The sequence below is a fragment of the Podarcis liolepis genome (assembly GCF_965112155.1).
Source record: "Podarcis liolepis genome assembly, chromosome: 7".
In the NCBI taxonomy this organism is placed as follows: Eukaryota; Metazoa; Chordata; class Lepidosauria; order Squamata; family Lacertidae; genus Podarcis; species Podarcis liolepis.
In genome coordinates this window covers 59,317,650-59,330,721 of record NC_139561.1, presented here as the reverse complement: position 1 = coordinate 59,330,721, position 13,072 = coordinate 59,317,650, and the positions used below count along the sequence as shown (strand labels likewise).

The following is a 13,072-nucleotide window of genomic DNA, read 5'->3' as shown; positions in this document are numbered from 1 at the left end:
GATTCAGTTTGAAAAGAATACAAGGGTGGAGGGAAGTTCGGGGATTCTGAGAATCCCATTTGTAAACTGATTATGATTTGTGTATGATGTCAAATGCTAAAAGTGAAAATGAATAAAAAAACAAAAACAAAAATAGAAGCATCGTGTGAGGGAAAGGGCGGGGCTAAGTATTACCACTCTCGGTTCCAGTCGCAGCCCTAAGGCGCCTGGGAAGAAGAAAGTCGTTGCCATTTGCAACCCTATCCCCACATGCGTTCTTCAGGCAGTTTCATACGGTAAACACATTTAGTGACACAAACACACAATTGACAAGGTGCAAAAGTCAGGCCTGGCTCTGCCTTCTTGCCTCAATCAGTGAAGTTCCCTTCCAAATGCATAGCCGCCTGCATCCCTTGTTCTTTTACTCAAATTGTGGGCCATCACTGAAAAGACCCCGTCTCTAATGCCCACCAGCAAAATTGATCTGGCAGGTGAAGACATGAACGCCGCCCCTGAGGCAGATTCTCGATGTCCAGGCAAGCTCTTGGAGCTTAGGCTACAAATGTGCAAATGTGAAAGAGAGAGAGAAACTTCTATCCACTTTCTCCATAGTGTGGATAATTTTATAAACCTATCATGTGTCTCTCCTCCTTTTTCCCTCCTAAATGGCAAAATTCAAAGTTTCACAATTTAAGCAACTATCAGAATTTAAACAGTGTGATTTCCCTGCTGCAGCAGTAACCAATTGCAAGTGGACTCAAATACAGTTGTACCATGGAACTCAAATGCATTGGCTCCCGAACAAATCAGCTCCGGAACAATCGAAACCCGGAAGTGAGTGTTCCAGTTTTCGAATGTTCTTTTGGAACCCGAACGTCTGACGCTGGTTCTGTGGAGTTTCCTGCAGCCAATCAGAAGCCACGCTTTGGTTTCTGAACGTTTTGGAAGTCGAACGGACTTCCGGAATGGATTCTGTTCGACTTCCAAGGTACGACTGTATAGTGGTACCTCAGGTTACAGATGCTTCAGGTTACAGACTCCGCTAATCCAGAAATAGTACCTCGGGTTAAGAACTTTGCTTCGGGATGAGAACAGAAATTGTGCTCCGGTGGCGCGGCAGCAGCGGGAGGCCCCATTAGCTAAAGTGGTGCTTCAGGTTAAGAACAGTTTCAGGTTAAGAATGGACCTCCGGAACGAATTAAGTACGTAACCAGAGGTACCACTGTATTTAGGCATCTGACTGATATCTGTGCTTAGAGATCGTCAGATTCCAATTTTTGTCCTCGAGGGAAAAAAATGCCAGTGCTACTTTTCCATCAAGACCCACCTTTGCCCCTCCATTTACTTATTTATTCAGAGAGCGGTTGTGCACTTCACGGCCCATGCGGCACAACTCACACAGGCCACAAAGACACATTGACATGGCATCCCTAAAAACAGTGCCCTGTATGATTGAAACAAAGAAAAGAGATTTAATGAGACATAGCACCTCAAATCTGGAATACATTTTTGCTGCACATACAGGCAGGTCTTTAGAAACATACAATGAGCCAGTGGACAGGATCAGCTTAATGTGGGCATGAGGAGCATACAGGTGTCATATTCTGGCTAAGATGCTGAGCTATGAACCAGGCAGTCCCTTGGAATCTCATCTCTCAGAATCAGATATGATAATACTTTCCAGCCTCACATGACTGTTGTAAGGATCACAAGAAAATGTACAGGAAGCCCTTTGGATGCTCCGAAGCATTACAATACTAAATATTAATAATATGAAAATCAGATCATGCACAGGAGAAAGATATACCCAATACATTTGTTTAAAAATGGTATCCTTCCTTCTTCCAAGAAGTTCACATTGACATTTTGCTGCACAACCATCCCATGAGGTAGGCTAGGATGAAAAATAGCAATTTCCCCATAGCTACCCTTAAAGCTTCATAGCCAAGCAGGGATTTGAAAGAGGGCAACATGCTACAGTACTTGAGTGTGTTCACAGTGACCATTGACTGCTGGACAAGCCACTATTTCTATAGGGTTTGCACTTAACTACTGGAAGTTTGGGGTTCTAGCACCACTTTACTCCTGTTTCCCCTGAAAGAAGCAGTTCATATTGTTCAGGAGTAGCATGGGCTGTCTGGTGAAAACAGTTACCTAGTGTGTTGTGGGCTCCTAAGGGAGGAAAAATGAGATAGCAGATAAAGACATGTCTTCCTCTGCCTTCAGTCAAAACAGAGATGGGGATCGCTATTTTCAATAAACCCTGCTGAAGCGCCTATATGAAAAAAAATCAAAGATGACATACTTCACAGTTTATACTGCAGCTTTTGAAAAAGAGTCCAAACATCTATAAACGTCAGGCGAGCATTGAACCAACCTGCTCACACTATACAGTGGAAGAATGAATTGTTCAGCAAAAGAGAGAAGAGGTGAGAATGCTTTGTAGGTGGCAAGGAGAAGTCCAACCCAATGAAAAATCAATATTGTCCTCCTCGCCAATTTCCACCACCACCGAGATATGAAGCTATTTAACCAGGACCTGTTCTTCTGTTCTGCTTGTTGCGCTCACCACAGCACTTCTAACTTCCTCTGCAACATGACAAAGGTTTTTGTAATGCTACCCTTTGGATGGAATGAAAGACAACCTGGGCTGTTGAGAAAAAGCTGGAAATAGTTATCTGTGGTGTTGCAAAAGCAACAGAAATAATGTCTGCTCTGTTTTGTAATGAAACAAGGCAGTTCCAGGCCTCGGAACAAACTGTTCCCTGCTGTTTCTGTTCAAATTGCTGGAGAAGTTATGGTGCAATTTATCACCTAGAATTATTATAGAGTTGGAAGGGACCATAAGGGTCATCTCGTCCAACCCCCTGCAATGCAGGAATCTCAACTAAAGCATCCATGACAGACAGTGGCATAGCGTGGGGGGTGCAGGGGGGGCCTGCCGCACCGGGCGCAACATCTGGGGGGGGGGGGCGCGGAAGAGACTCGAGTGCTAAAATCCACGGGTTAGGGGGCGCAAATTACTTGCCTTGCCCCGGGTGCTGACAACCCACGCTACGCCACTGATGACAGATGGTCATCCAACCTCTGCTTAAAAACATCTGTTGAAGCAGCCTAGAATAGCATCAGCATTAGCTTTTCCCCTTCCTTGACGCCTTGCTCCATAAGATTATTCATTCCTCTCCCAGCCAGCTCTGATAAAGGTAGAGGATTTGGGGAGAGGAGAAGCAGTGAACCTCAGTGGTAGAGCATCTGCTTTGCATGCAAAAGTCCCAGGTTCAGACATTCTCGGCGTCCCTCCCCCTCCCCGTCCTCCCTGCCCCCTGCGCCGGGCAGCTCGAGGCTCACTTGCCACGCAGGCTTCCTCAGCAGTCCTGCTACTGCCATGGGGCGGGCAGGAGGGAGAAGGGTGCTGCGTAGCTTTGTGCACCACCGCCGCTGCCCCCTCTCCCAGGCAGGAAGCGAGAGAGCGCAGCTGGCCGTAGGAAGAGCCGCCACCGCTCAGCATGCCCTCGGAGCTGTTCCTGGTTGGTCCCGGACTCCCGCTGCTGGGTGCCCCGATGGGCTGGTGCCGTGGCACAGGGCACTAAACCTAATGGGTAAGACGGCCCTGGCTGCAGCGGCTCCACCTCTGGCTTAAAGGGTAGTTGGACACACTACTAAGTGCAGCATGGTTTAAACCCACCCACCCACCATCTCAATTTGCCCAAATTTGTGCCCTGAGTCTTTTAAGAACCTGGCAATGCCCTTGCATCCAAGGGAAGAGAGGGAAGGTGACAGCAAAGGCCAGCAAGCAACTAATTGTCCCAAGCATCACTCTGTCGCATAGAGGGCTGCATTTATCTCAGGAACTCACCACTCCCCTGCTGTAGAGGACTACAAACAAGTTGTGTAGAAATAAATCATTTCTTGGATGATGCACATTTCGTCTGTTTCTTTCACTCTCCAGACCCCTGCTGATCAATGAGTAAGAGCACATCTACTGGGGGAACAAACTGTACAACACCATAAATGTGATGGAGGAAAGTGTTACCGGAATGCCATAGGAGAGCCGCATGTGAGTCCGCAGTGCTGTCAAGCCGCCAGGCACCAGTCCCAGGCAACAGTTCTCCCCGTATTTGCGTGACACGTAACAGGCCAGGATTGCCGGGCAGAGAAGCCCAACACAACCTGCCCAAATGAAACACGCAGGTGAGGAGGCAAACATCAGTGAAAGGGAACCAGTAACCCTAACCCTGCCCTTCTTAAAATATAATTCCTGCTAACTGTACTTTTTGCACAGATCGTCCCCCTTCATGGCTAAGGGACTGAGACAGCAGGTGTGCACACAAACACTCAGAACAGTTCACAAACATAAACTTTAATAGTCTTTAAAATTAAGGACAGAATAACTGTCTGTGAAAGCCAAGTGAAGGAAGAAAACAGCAAGCTGAACCTCTCTTGATTTTAAAAGAATATCACACATTTTTATGCTGTTAGATTTGGATACAGGAAGCGAACATCCCACACTCCTGCAAATCAAAACAGCCACATAAATAAAGGGTCTCTCTAGGACCTACACGGAGGTTGCCCTGGATCCAAAGACCCATGGAACTAGTTCTGAGCACTAAGGGGGCACTGGTCTTGCACTTCTTGAGAACCCCTTCCCTCCATGCCATAAGGCAAGTGCTTCCAGTTGTCATGTATAGTAGGGAAAATGGTAAAAGTTCCCTTGGGCACAGCTTAAGCAACTGGGCATCTCAACATTTGCAAGCAAAATGTTTTCTATATTTTGCAACTGCTTAATGAATCCCCTCAAATGTTTATTTATTTATTGCATTTCTATTCCACCTTTTTCTCCAAGGAACTCAAGGTGGTGGGCATGGATTTCCATGCATTCCTAATCTAAAGAATCCCACAACTTAGCTTCTCTTCACAAAGAGCCTTGAGGTACAACGGCTGCAGGTCTACATTGCAACAGGTGGCAAGTTTTAAACACATATAACCTGGAAGCAATATGGGAATCATTGGACAAATATCTGGGAAATAGGAGGGGAGTCAGTCTACAATAACCCACAGCAGCTTTCCTCCATCTTATATAAAATTGATCTCCGCAGGCTAAAATACACCCAGACGTTTACTTACACATGGGGCAGTCTGAACAGCAGTCATACCTCCCACTGCTCCAGCTGCCTTCTGAGGACAGGGTCAAAGGTGAGACTGTGGCAACTGGCTGGCAGGTCACAGGCTCGGACATAGCTAGAGCTAAGGCCACTGGCAGCTCAGAAACAACCTCAAAAAGGCAAATCTGAATGGCAGTGACAAATGTTTTGCAAGGCAAACTCAAGTCTTCAGTTCCTTGCGGTCAGGCCACATGTGTATTTGAGCAATGGGGAAATGGTAAGCAGGAAGCAGAGGACTGCAAGGCCTGGAGAATTTAGTGGCGAGACTTTGTTCAGGAGGTTGTTCACTCTGTCCTGGTGTCTTCACCCCCCCCTTCAGGTAAAAAGGCTGCAAGATTGGCTTACAGAGATCAGTAATAAGATTGTCAGCTGAGGGCAATCTGGGGCATGACACAAAATGGAAAAGAAATTGGAGGAAGGAGGAAAAACACAAACTCAGGGACTTCTTAGTTACAAAGGCCAGCAGACATGGAAATAGTTCAAGGCAAGGAGGCACCCAAAGTTGCTGGTTTCTCAGCTGACCCTATTTGTTCATAGAATCAAATAATCTTAGAATTGTAGAGTTGGAAGAGACTCTGAGGGTCATCTAGTCCAAACCCCTGGAATGCAGGAATCACAACTAAAACATCAGTGACAGATGGCCACCCAACCTCTGCTTAAAGACTACCAATGAAGGAGTCCGTTCCACTGCAGGTCTCCCCAGTCTTATATTCGTGTAGCTGGTTCTTCCTGCTTAAGTGTAGAACCTGACATTTGTCCCTATTAAAATTCATTTTGTTAGTTTGGCCCAGCTCTCCAATCTGCTAAGGTCATATTTAATCCTGATTGTATCTTCTGCTGCATCGGCTACCCCTCCCGGTTTGATGTCATCTGCAAATTTGATGAACATCCCCTCAATTCCTTCATCCAAGTACATCACTGCTAGATGGTAGGCCAGACCCTTGAACTGGTCTTTGCTACAAGACTGGGAGTGATATTGATAGTGTGGATTATGACTGGCACTTTAGGGTGGTGACGGCTAGTCAACTGTAGGGTTGGTAGCCCCTGGAGACCTACAGAATTTGCTCAGGTTCCTAAGTGCTCTGGTTGGAAGGCTGTGGAATGGTGAGATGGAAAGTGTTGTTGACACAATCGCTGCTCATGGCCTTCTATGGCACTGCAGGGAGCCCAGACTGCACCTTGTTTGCAGGGGAGCTCCAGGAAATTGAACAGGCAGAACAGCAGCTTGAGCACAAGTAGTGTGTCTCACAGCAACAGCCATGACAGGAGTAAACGCGTATGATTGTGCTACCAAAGGAATCACTCCAGCACCCTCTTCTTCTTTGGCGATCACTTGCAGCCAAGTAAGATTGTCTTCCATAAAGATGGTTTTAACAGTGAGTTCGCAAGTGACTGTGGAAGCCACTTCTGGATCCGCATGTCCTTCCACAGTGGGGACATTGGTTTCCAGGGAGGCATTTATCATGACACCTTTGGTAAAAGCTGTCCCCAAGTAGCCATTTGGAGTCATTCTGAGTGGTGAAATAGGCTAACTAAACCTACCTCGAAGGGAAAAGTGGCTGGACTCCTCATAGGCCTGCTGTGACAGGCTTGCAGGGCATTTCCAGGATAAAGTTGCTCACATTTGTTCTAACTAGACACTAGTAGAATCCCAATGGAGGCATCCAGAGCACCGTCTGTTCTGGTTGGGATCAGTTACAGTTGTTGCAGCCCTAAATATGGCATTCCTTTCTCTCCGGAAGTGCTGCAGACTTTGTTTTTGCTACAAGAGACTAGCATGATTAACCTGGAAGTGATTAAATTAACCCAGTGATGATGGCCTCTGAACCATATGAATAGGAGCAACAGGACTCTGTACACACAAACAGACTTTCATATGCACCCAAGGCAGAGGAAACAGTGGTGATTAAATCATTTATTGTCTACCAGCTTCAGAAGATGTTGCTCAATATGAGCCCCCTCCCAAACATAGGGTAGGTTTGGCTTAGAATGGGCTGCCTTCAGTTGGTGATGCCTGCTTCTCTGCTTCTTTGGCCCTGGTTCTCTCTAGCCACTCTTGCCGTTGCTTCAGTCTCTGCGGGGCTTTCAGCTTCTGTACCTCTTGATAGACCTAGAGGGTTAATGGGAAGAAGGGAGGTGAGAGGCAGTTAGGCAGTCAGTAGCACAGACCAAGACTACAAAATCCCAGAGTTCTATTGGGAGTGGTCTAATCCCCATACCAGCTGACAATGGGCATTTACTATTTTATATTTATTACTTCATGGGAAGAGCCACGGCTCAGTGACAGAGCCCTTGCTTTACACATTGGTTCAATCTGTGGAACCTCCAGATAGGGCTGGCAAAGTCTCCTGCTGAAACCCTGGAGAGCTGCTGCCAGTCAGTGACTGGAGACAATACTTAGCTAGATGGCCCAAGCGTCTGACTTGGCACAAGGCAGAATCTCATATATCTTACAGAATTCTAACACTGCACTCCTGCTATTTGGCGCTGCTCCGGGTGGCTGCTAACACCCTCAGTCCTACCCAATATGTGCCCCCAGCACTACTGGTCATGCAAAATACAAAACAAAGGTAAGCTCCACTGAGGAGGGTGGAGGTTTCGCTGGCCTGCCTGGCAATTTAACAGAGTAATATTGCTTTAAGAAAGCCTTCCCAAACCCAGTGCCCTCCGGATGTCTCCCAGTTGATGGGAGCGCAAAGCAGCACCAGGCCCCCCCGAAGCTCATCCATTACAGAAGAGGAGCTCTGCTTCCAAATGCCTGGGCAGCAACATGCCATGGTGGCCGTACCTTGTTGCACAAGGCTTTCTTGGCGATCCAGCGCCGGGTGGCTCTCCGGCAGTACAATGGGGGAAACTCGTACTTGATGTCCAGCACCTTACACGTCTTCTCAAAGACATCGTACTTGGTGTTGCGCAGGTACTTCAGCAGCATCTTCCGCCGGTCTATGGCTATCAGCATCTGGCGACGGTTGACTGTGTCCTGGGGACAAGGGTTACTTGTTGCTAGTTACCACTACTACTATTGTTTATATCCCAGATCTCAGGACATCTTTCCAAGGTGGCTGATCTCACAAAGTATCAGCATATAAGAAATTGTGAGGATCCAGCTGGTGTTATATACAACAGTCCAAATGGCCACAACAGCCCAAATGGAGCAGCCTCTCTTGCTCTCCTGCTGGCATATAAAGCCCTAAACTACTTGGGACCAGGATACCTTGCAGACTATCTTCTTTTTATACATTTGTATATCTTCAGCTAATCATAAGATCTTAAGGAGGCCTTGCTAGGTCTAGGTCTACCGAGTTCAGTCAAATGAATCTATGCATCTAAGGCACCTATGAAGTGGGCCTTCTTGGTGATGGCACCCAAGCTCTGGAACACCCTCTCCAATTTAGGAGGCAGGAAAAGGAGCACCTTTTATGCAGGCTTTCCCTGGACTATAAAGTTTTGCCGCACTGTTCTGTATTTACTGCTATGGATATTAACTGTTTTATTTTGTAAAATGCATTTATATTTTGGTTCTGACATCTTATGTAATCAGTGCTGTGCAAGATCCAACTTTGAAAGAAATACTGACATCGCTTTGTATCTGAACAATGGCTGTAGCAGTTGGCACTCAACAGTAGCTCCACCCTGAAATACAAATTATCAGCTGGCTCTGAATACAGCATATATTGTACTTGCATCAAAGACGGTTACCTTGGTGTGCATATGCAGATGTTCCTGGAGTGTGCGGATCTTGGCTGTCAAGAATGCAACTGCAACAGCAAAAGAAAGTCACTGCAGAGAGGCCAGAGACAAAGTGCCTATTCCAATGTTGAATGTTTCTGAATTCCTGCTTTAAAAACTGCGCATAGACATTGCCAACCAGCAAGCAAACACAGGGAACTGACCACTTAGAGCTGGCTGCTGGACGTGCTTCCATTATTCTAGAGCTTGCACTTGACTAATGACAGTTTGATGTTATATAGCTGGAAGACCTAAGGGTCTTCCCTCTGGCTACTTCAAAATCCTTGCGTGGACTTTGGCTGTAGATATATGGCAGAGGTTGAGAACACTGTTAGCCTTCCAGGTGTTGTTGGACTGCAACTCTCATCAGTCCCAGTCAGCATGGTCAATGGTCAGGGGTCCAAGAACACTTCAGTGTCTGTAGGTTCTCCACCTTGGTATAGGGCAAAAAGAGAAGCAGGACCACCCCACCTGCTCTGCTGAGAGACCAGCTCCATTTGGCTCCAGCTCTTTTATACAGGAAGGGAAAGCACATAAGCAGATCTGTCATGTTCTCTATATAAAAGGAAATGTCTCTCAACATTAAGAGATCATCCTGCCGCAACTCTGCCCAACACTGGCCTTTGCCAAGTAGGATCCAGTTGGATCTGTTTCCAGATGTACCCTTTCATAGCTCCATTTTATGCTATGTATCCCTTGAAGTGCCCGCTGGGGCTACTCCCTTGGGGCACAGACAGGATGACAGCGAAGGAAATAGGAGGCAGCAGCTTTTCTCTTGGGATATATTTTTCTGCTTACCTTGGACCTCTAAGGAGCTAGTGTCAGTTGGGAACTTCCGGACTTGGTCTGCTAGCTGCTGTTTCTTGATTTTCACTTTCTCCTTCTGCATGCAGAAGGAGAAGACAAAATTAATACAACTAGATACTAATACAACTAGATAACTAATAGCCACTCAACCCCACTCCACTATGCAGGAATGGCAGGTCATTGTTTGCTTACAATGCCAACAGCAAACCTGCCTGCCTACAGAAAAGGCAGAAATTCTGCTTTTACGGCTCTTTTAATGATAAAGCATGGAAGAGCAGGGGAATGAAGGAAGATTAGCCCCCAATCCCAATTTACCCATGTAGGAGAACACTGACCTGGCTTGCCATTTCCAGAGACAGCAACCTTCTCACAACATCGTCTACCCTGCAGGAAAGCAGAGAGTCCTTTGATTACTTGTCCCCGAATTGCTTAACATTTGGGGAACAGCTTTGAGAGATTAGAAATCAAGGGAGCCATGTTAGATATTCAGAATTAAATGTAAGTTATAGGAGCACTAATTTAGGACCTCCCCCATCATCTGAGGACCCCAGTCAATAAAATGAGGCTTAAGTGGTTGCATTTTGGGGGCCCCTAAAGGGCAGCCCAATGTGGCAGACTTGCTGTTTCCTCCATGAAGCCCCTTTTCATGAAACTCACAGTCCTTCCCTGGTCATCGCAAACCTTACTTGTCTATAACTGGGATGTTGGCATAAGGTTTCTTCAGCATTGTGGGAGGCAGATCATCCAAATGGCTGGGGATTTCTGCAACAACAGCAACACAGCAATAAGAGCAGAGCAGCTGCCTTGCTAGTTCACTCTAGTACAGAATACTTTTTTCTAACAGTAGTCAGCCAAGTATTGGTGGGAACACATGAGCTGATGTCTAAAAGAGAAGCTCTTGGCATCTCTCAGTAGGTAAAGAGAAGGAAGTACATTGTGGAAGCTAAAGAGGGACTCCAGTTGCAAAACATGGTGACCCGCAAGCCAGCAGGAAGTTGGTTCACCTGGGCCAACAGAACATGTAGCAAGTGGTGTATCTTAACATGTCCAATCACCCTTTTTTATTTAACAGAACTTGTGTGCTGCTTAATTGTAAAAAAACCATCTAAGCAATTTTATTTTCCATTTCAATGGATTAGGAAATGGGGTAAGAGACAGAGACTCAGACCCATAATATCCAGTACAGTCATGAAACTCCCTCAAAACTGGAATCCCAAACAGTTCAGGTGACAGCCTTAGCAGACCAACTGCTTACAACAATGAGAATGTAATACAAACCTTGCTTTTTTCTACGGACAGGCCTGGCATAATCCCTGGCTGTTTGAAGGAGGGGGCTCTTATCTAAAAGGACAGAAAAGCAGCAGGGGTTACACTTGAGCCACATCAATGCAATACAATAACACAACAGCACATTAGCATTTTGCTCCTTGGAAGTAATTAGGCACATCACTTCTCTCTCTTGGTTTTTGGGGAGATAAAACAGCTCTTCCAGTCTGAGAACAATCTGTGGAGAAGCAATTTTTAGGCTCATAAGTAGATGGAACATTTCATATTTGAAGAAAGCATTCTGTTTTCTGCCCCACAGCCAATAAATGCAGGCAATGAATGAGCAGAGAAAGAGTAAGTTGCTCTGCCTTTCACTCCCAACAAGGCTGCTGCAATTGCTCAGGTTGCTAGATGTGATCAAAAGTCACATTTTGGGCATTGGGCGAGGGAAGATCTCTAACAGCAAAATCCTTTGCATATTCTTTTCTATTCTAAGTTCAGTAGTGTCATGCAGTTTCCAGTTCAAGTAGAGGTTCCACTACAGGGAAAGAGGAAATTGCTTCCAATGCAAGGGACATGTAAACAAGTTCTTTTGACATACAACAGCAACTTCTTGGTCACCATATTCTTTTCACAATCCAAGGCCGTAATCAAGATCATTTAGTGCATTAAGACCAGGAACGGAGGAAACAGCCCACTCTACTGCCTCCTTGGTTGTGAGCTTGATGTTGCATTTAATAGGTGGGGAGAGAAATGGAGTGAGAGGCCTTGGCACACGGAAGATGACAAGTGATGCAAGAACCCGCGACAGAGCTACAGAGACACCAAAGCAGCCATCACTGCTGGGAAGCTCCATCTCCACCCACCAGATGCCAGTGTGGCACAGTGGTTAGTGTCAGACTAGGACCTGGGAGACCAGTGTTCAAATTCCCACTCAGTCATGAAGCCCACTAGGTGACCTTGGGCCAGGCATTATGTCTACTTCACAGGGTTCTTATGAGGAGAGGGGCAAAAGGTGTGTACAGCACCTTTAGCTCCTTGGGAAAAGGTGGAATATAAATGTAATAATAAAATAAATAAATAAATAAGTGGGGTGGCGGAACGTGTCTGCCACACTGCAAGGTAATTACCAGGTCAACCCCCTCCCCATGTCCTGCCTTCTGCTCCTATTACACCAACAAAGAACATGCATAGATGTGTTCGTCTATGGGTCTTCAGTGCGTTTTAGCCACTTCCCCCGGGTGCCTTAAAGCAGATTGACGGCCAATCATATCCATGCTCTTGGACAATGAGGCCACCCGGATCTCCTTTTAATTCTATTTTGATGAGATGCATGTGACTTTTGCAAGCAGTTTGGAAGGCACCCTGTGGAAAGGGGCCTTTCTGTCACTTGCAGAGACGGGGACGGTGTGAATCCACACCAAACCTGGTGCCTTCCCGGTGTTCTGCACTGAAATCCCCATCAACCCCCCCAAACAGCGTGGCCGCGTTCCCTTGAGCTCCGCCCGGCTGTGCTGTCTGGGACTGAATGGGAGCTGCACCCCAAGGTGCCAGGTAGGGGGAGGCCCGTATCTAATCCGAAGCAGAGGCCGTGTAAACAGGACCAGGTGCGCGCGCTCCGAATTACTCAACCCCGAGCTCCTTACGCAGTGATCCCCGAGCCGCCGCCGCCGCTGCCACGTTCGACCCGAGGCAGCTCCATCCACGCAGCGCGGCAGCCCCCGCCGCCGAGACTTCTCTGAGCAACACCAGCGACATTCTCTCCCGGCTTAGTTTCTGGGCGCCGCCATCTTGGTGCGTCACAGGCCAGGTTCCCGCGGGAGCACCGAAAGCATCGATTGATACCCTGCGCGCCGGAGCCAATGGAAGGTAAAAGAAGAGGGTGAGGCCCGCCCCTCAGGTGATGAATGGCAGCGCCCGCTCCCAGCCTGCTTTCGTTCTGATGCCGAGCGAGGGCCGCCTGCGAAACCTATGACCTCACTGTGGACTTCAGTGCTTGGCAGAGCTTGCTCACTTGGGCCACCTAAGCCAGCGTTGCCTGCTCTGGCTGGCAGCAGCTCTCCTTGATCTGGAGATGCCTGCTGGGACTGGACCTGGCGCTGGGACTTTCTGCATGGTGCAAAAAGGGC

At 47.2% G+C, this 13,072-nt stretch overlaps 1 protein-coding gene across 1 annotated transcript; it reads right to left on the bottom strand.

Moving 5' to 3' along the window:
• Positions 1-7,041: 7,041 nt before the first annotated feature.
• On the bottom strand, positions 7,042-12,762 carry MRPS15 (mitochondrial ribosomal protein S15). Its single transcript, XM_083511691.1, has 8 exons — positions 12,590-12,762; positions 10,956-11,018; positions 10,364-10,439; positions 10,013-10,061; positions 9,669-9,753; positions 8,841-8,899; positions 7,930-8,121; positions 7,042-7,251 (listed from the first exon to the last, which is right to left on the bottom strand). Exons 1-8 carry the CDS (start codon positions 12,699-12,701, stop codon positions 7,126-7,128), a joined length of 762 nt encoding a protein of 253 aa, XP_083367817.1. The 5' UTR covers positions 12,702-12,762; the 3' UTR covers positions 7,042-7,125.
• Between the last annotated feature and the right edge of the window lie 310 nt (positions 12,763-13,072).

What these genes read in the sequence shown, in the direction of transcription:
- MRPS15 (XM_083511691.1), bottom strand. Translation starts at nt 12,701, where the DNA reads ATGTCGCTGGTGTTGCTCAGAGAAGTCTCGGCGGCGGGGGCTGCCGCG. An exon ending in CTCTGGAAATGGCAAGCCAG is followed by an intron (nt 9,754 to 10,012) that starts GTCAGTGTTCTC and finishes TTCTGCATGCAG; the next exon opens with AAGGAGAAAGTGAAAATCAA. An exon ending in TAGCTCCTTAGAGGTCCAAG is followed by an intron (nt 8,900 to 9,668) that starts GTAAGCAGAAAA and finishes TTGCTGTTGCAG; the next exon opens with TTGCATTCTTGACAGCCAAG.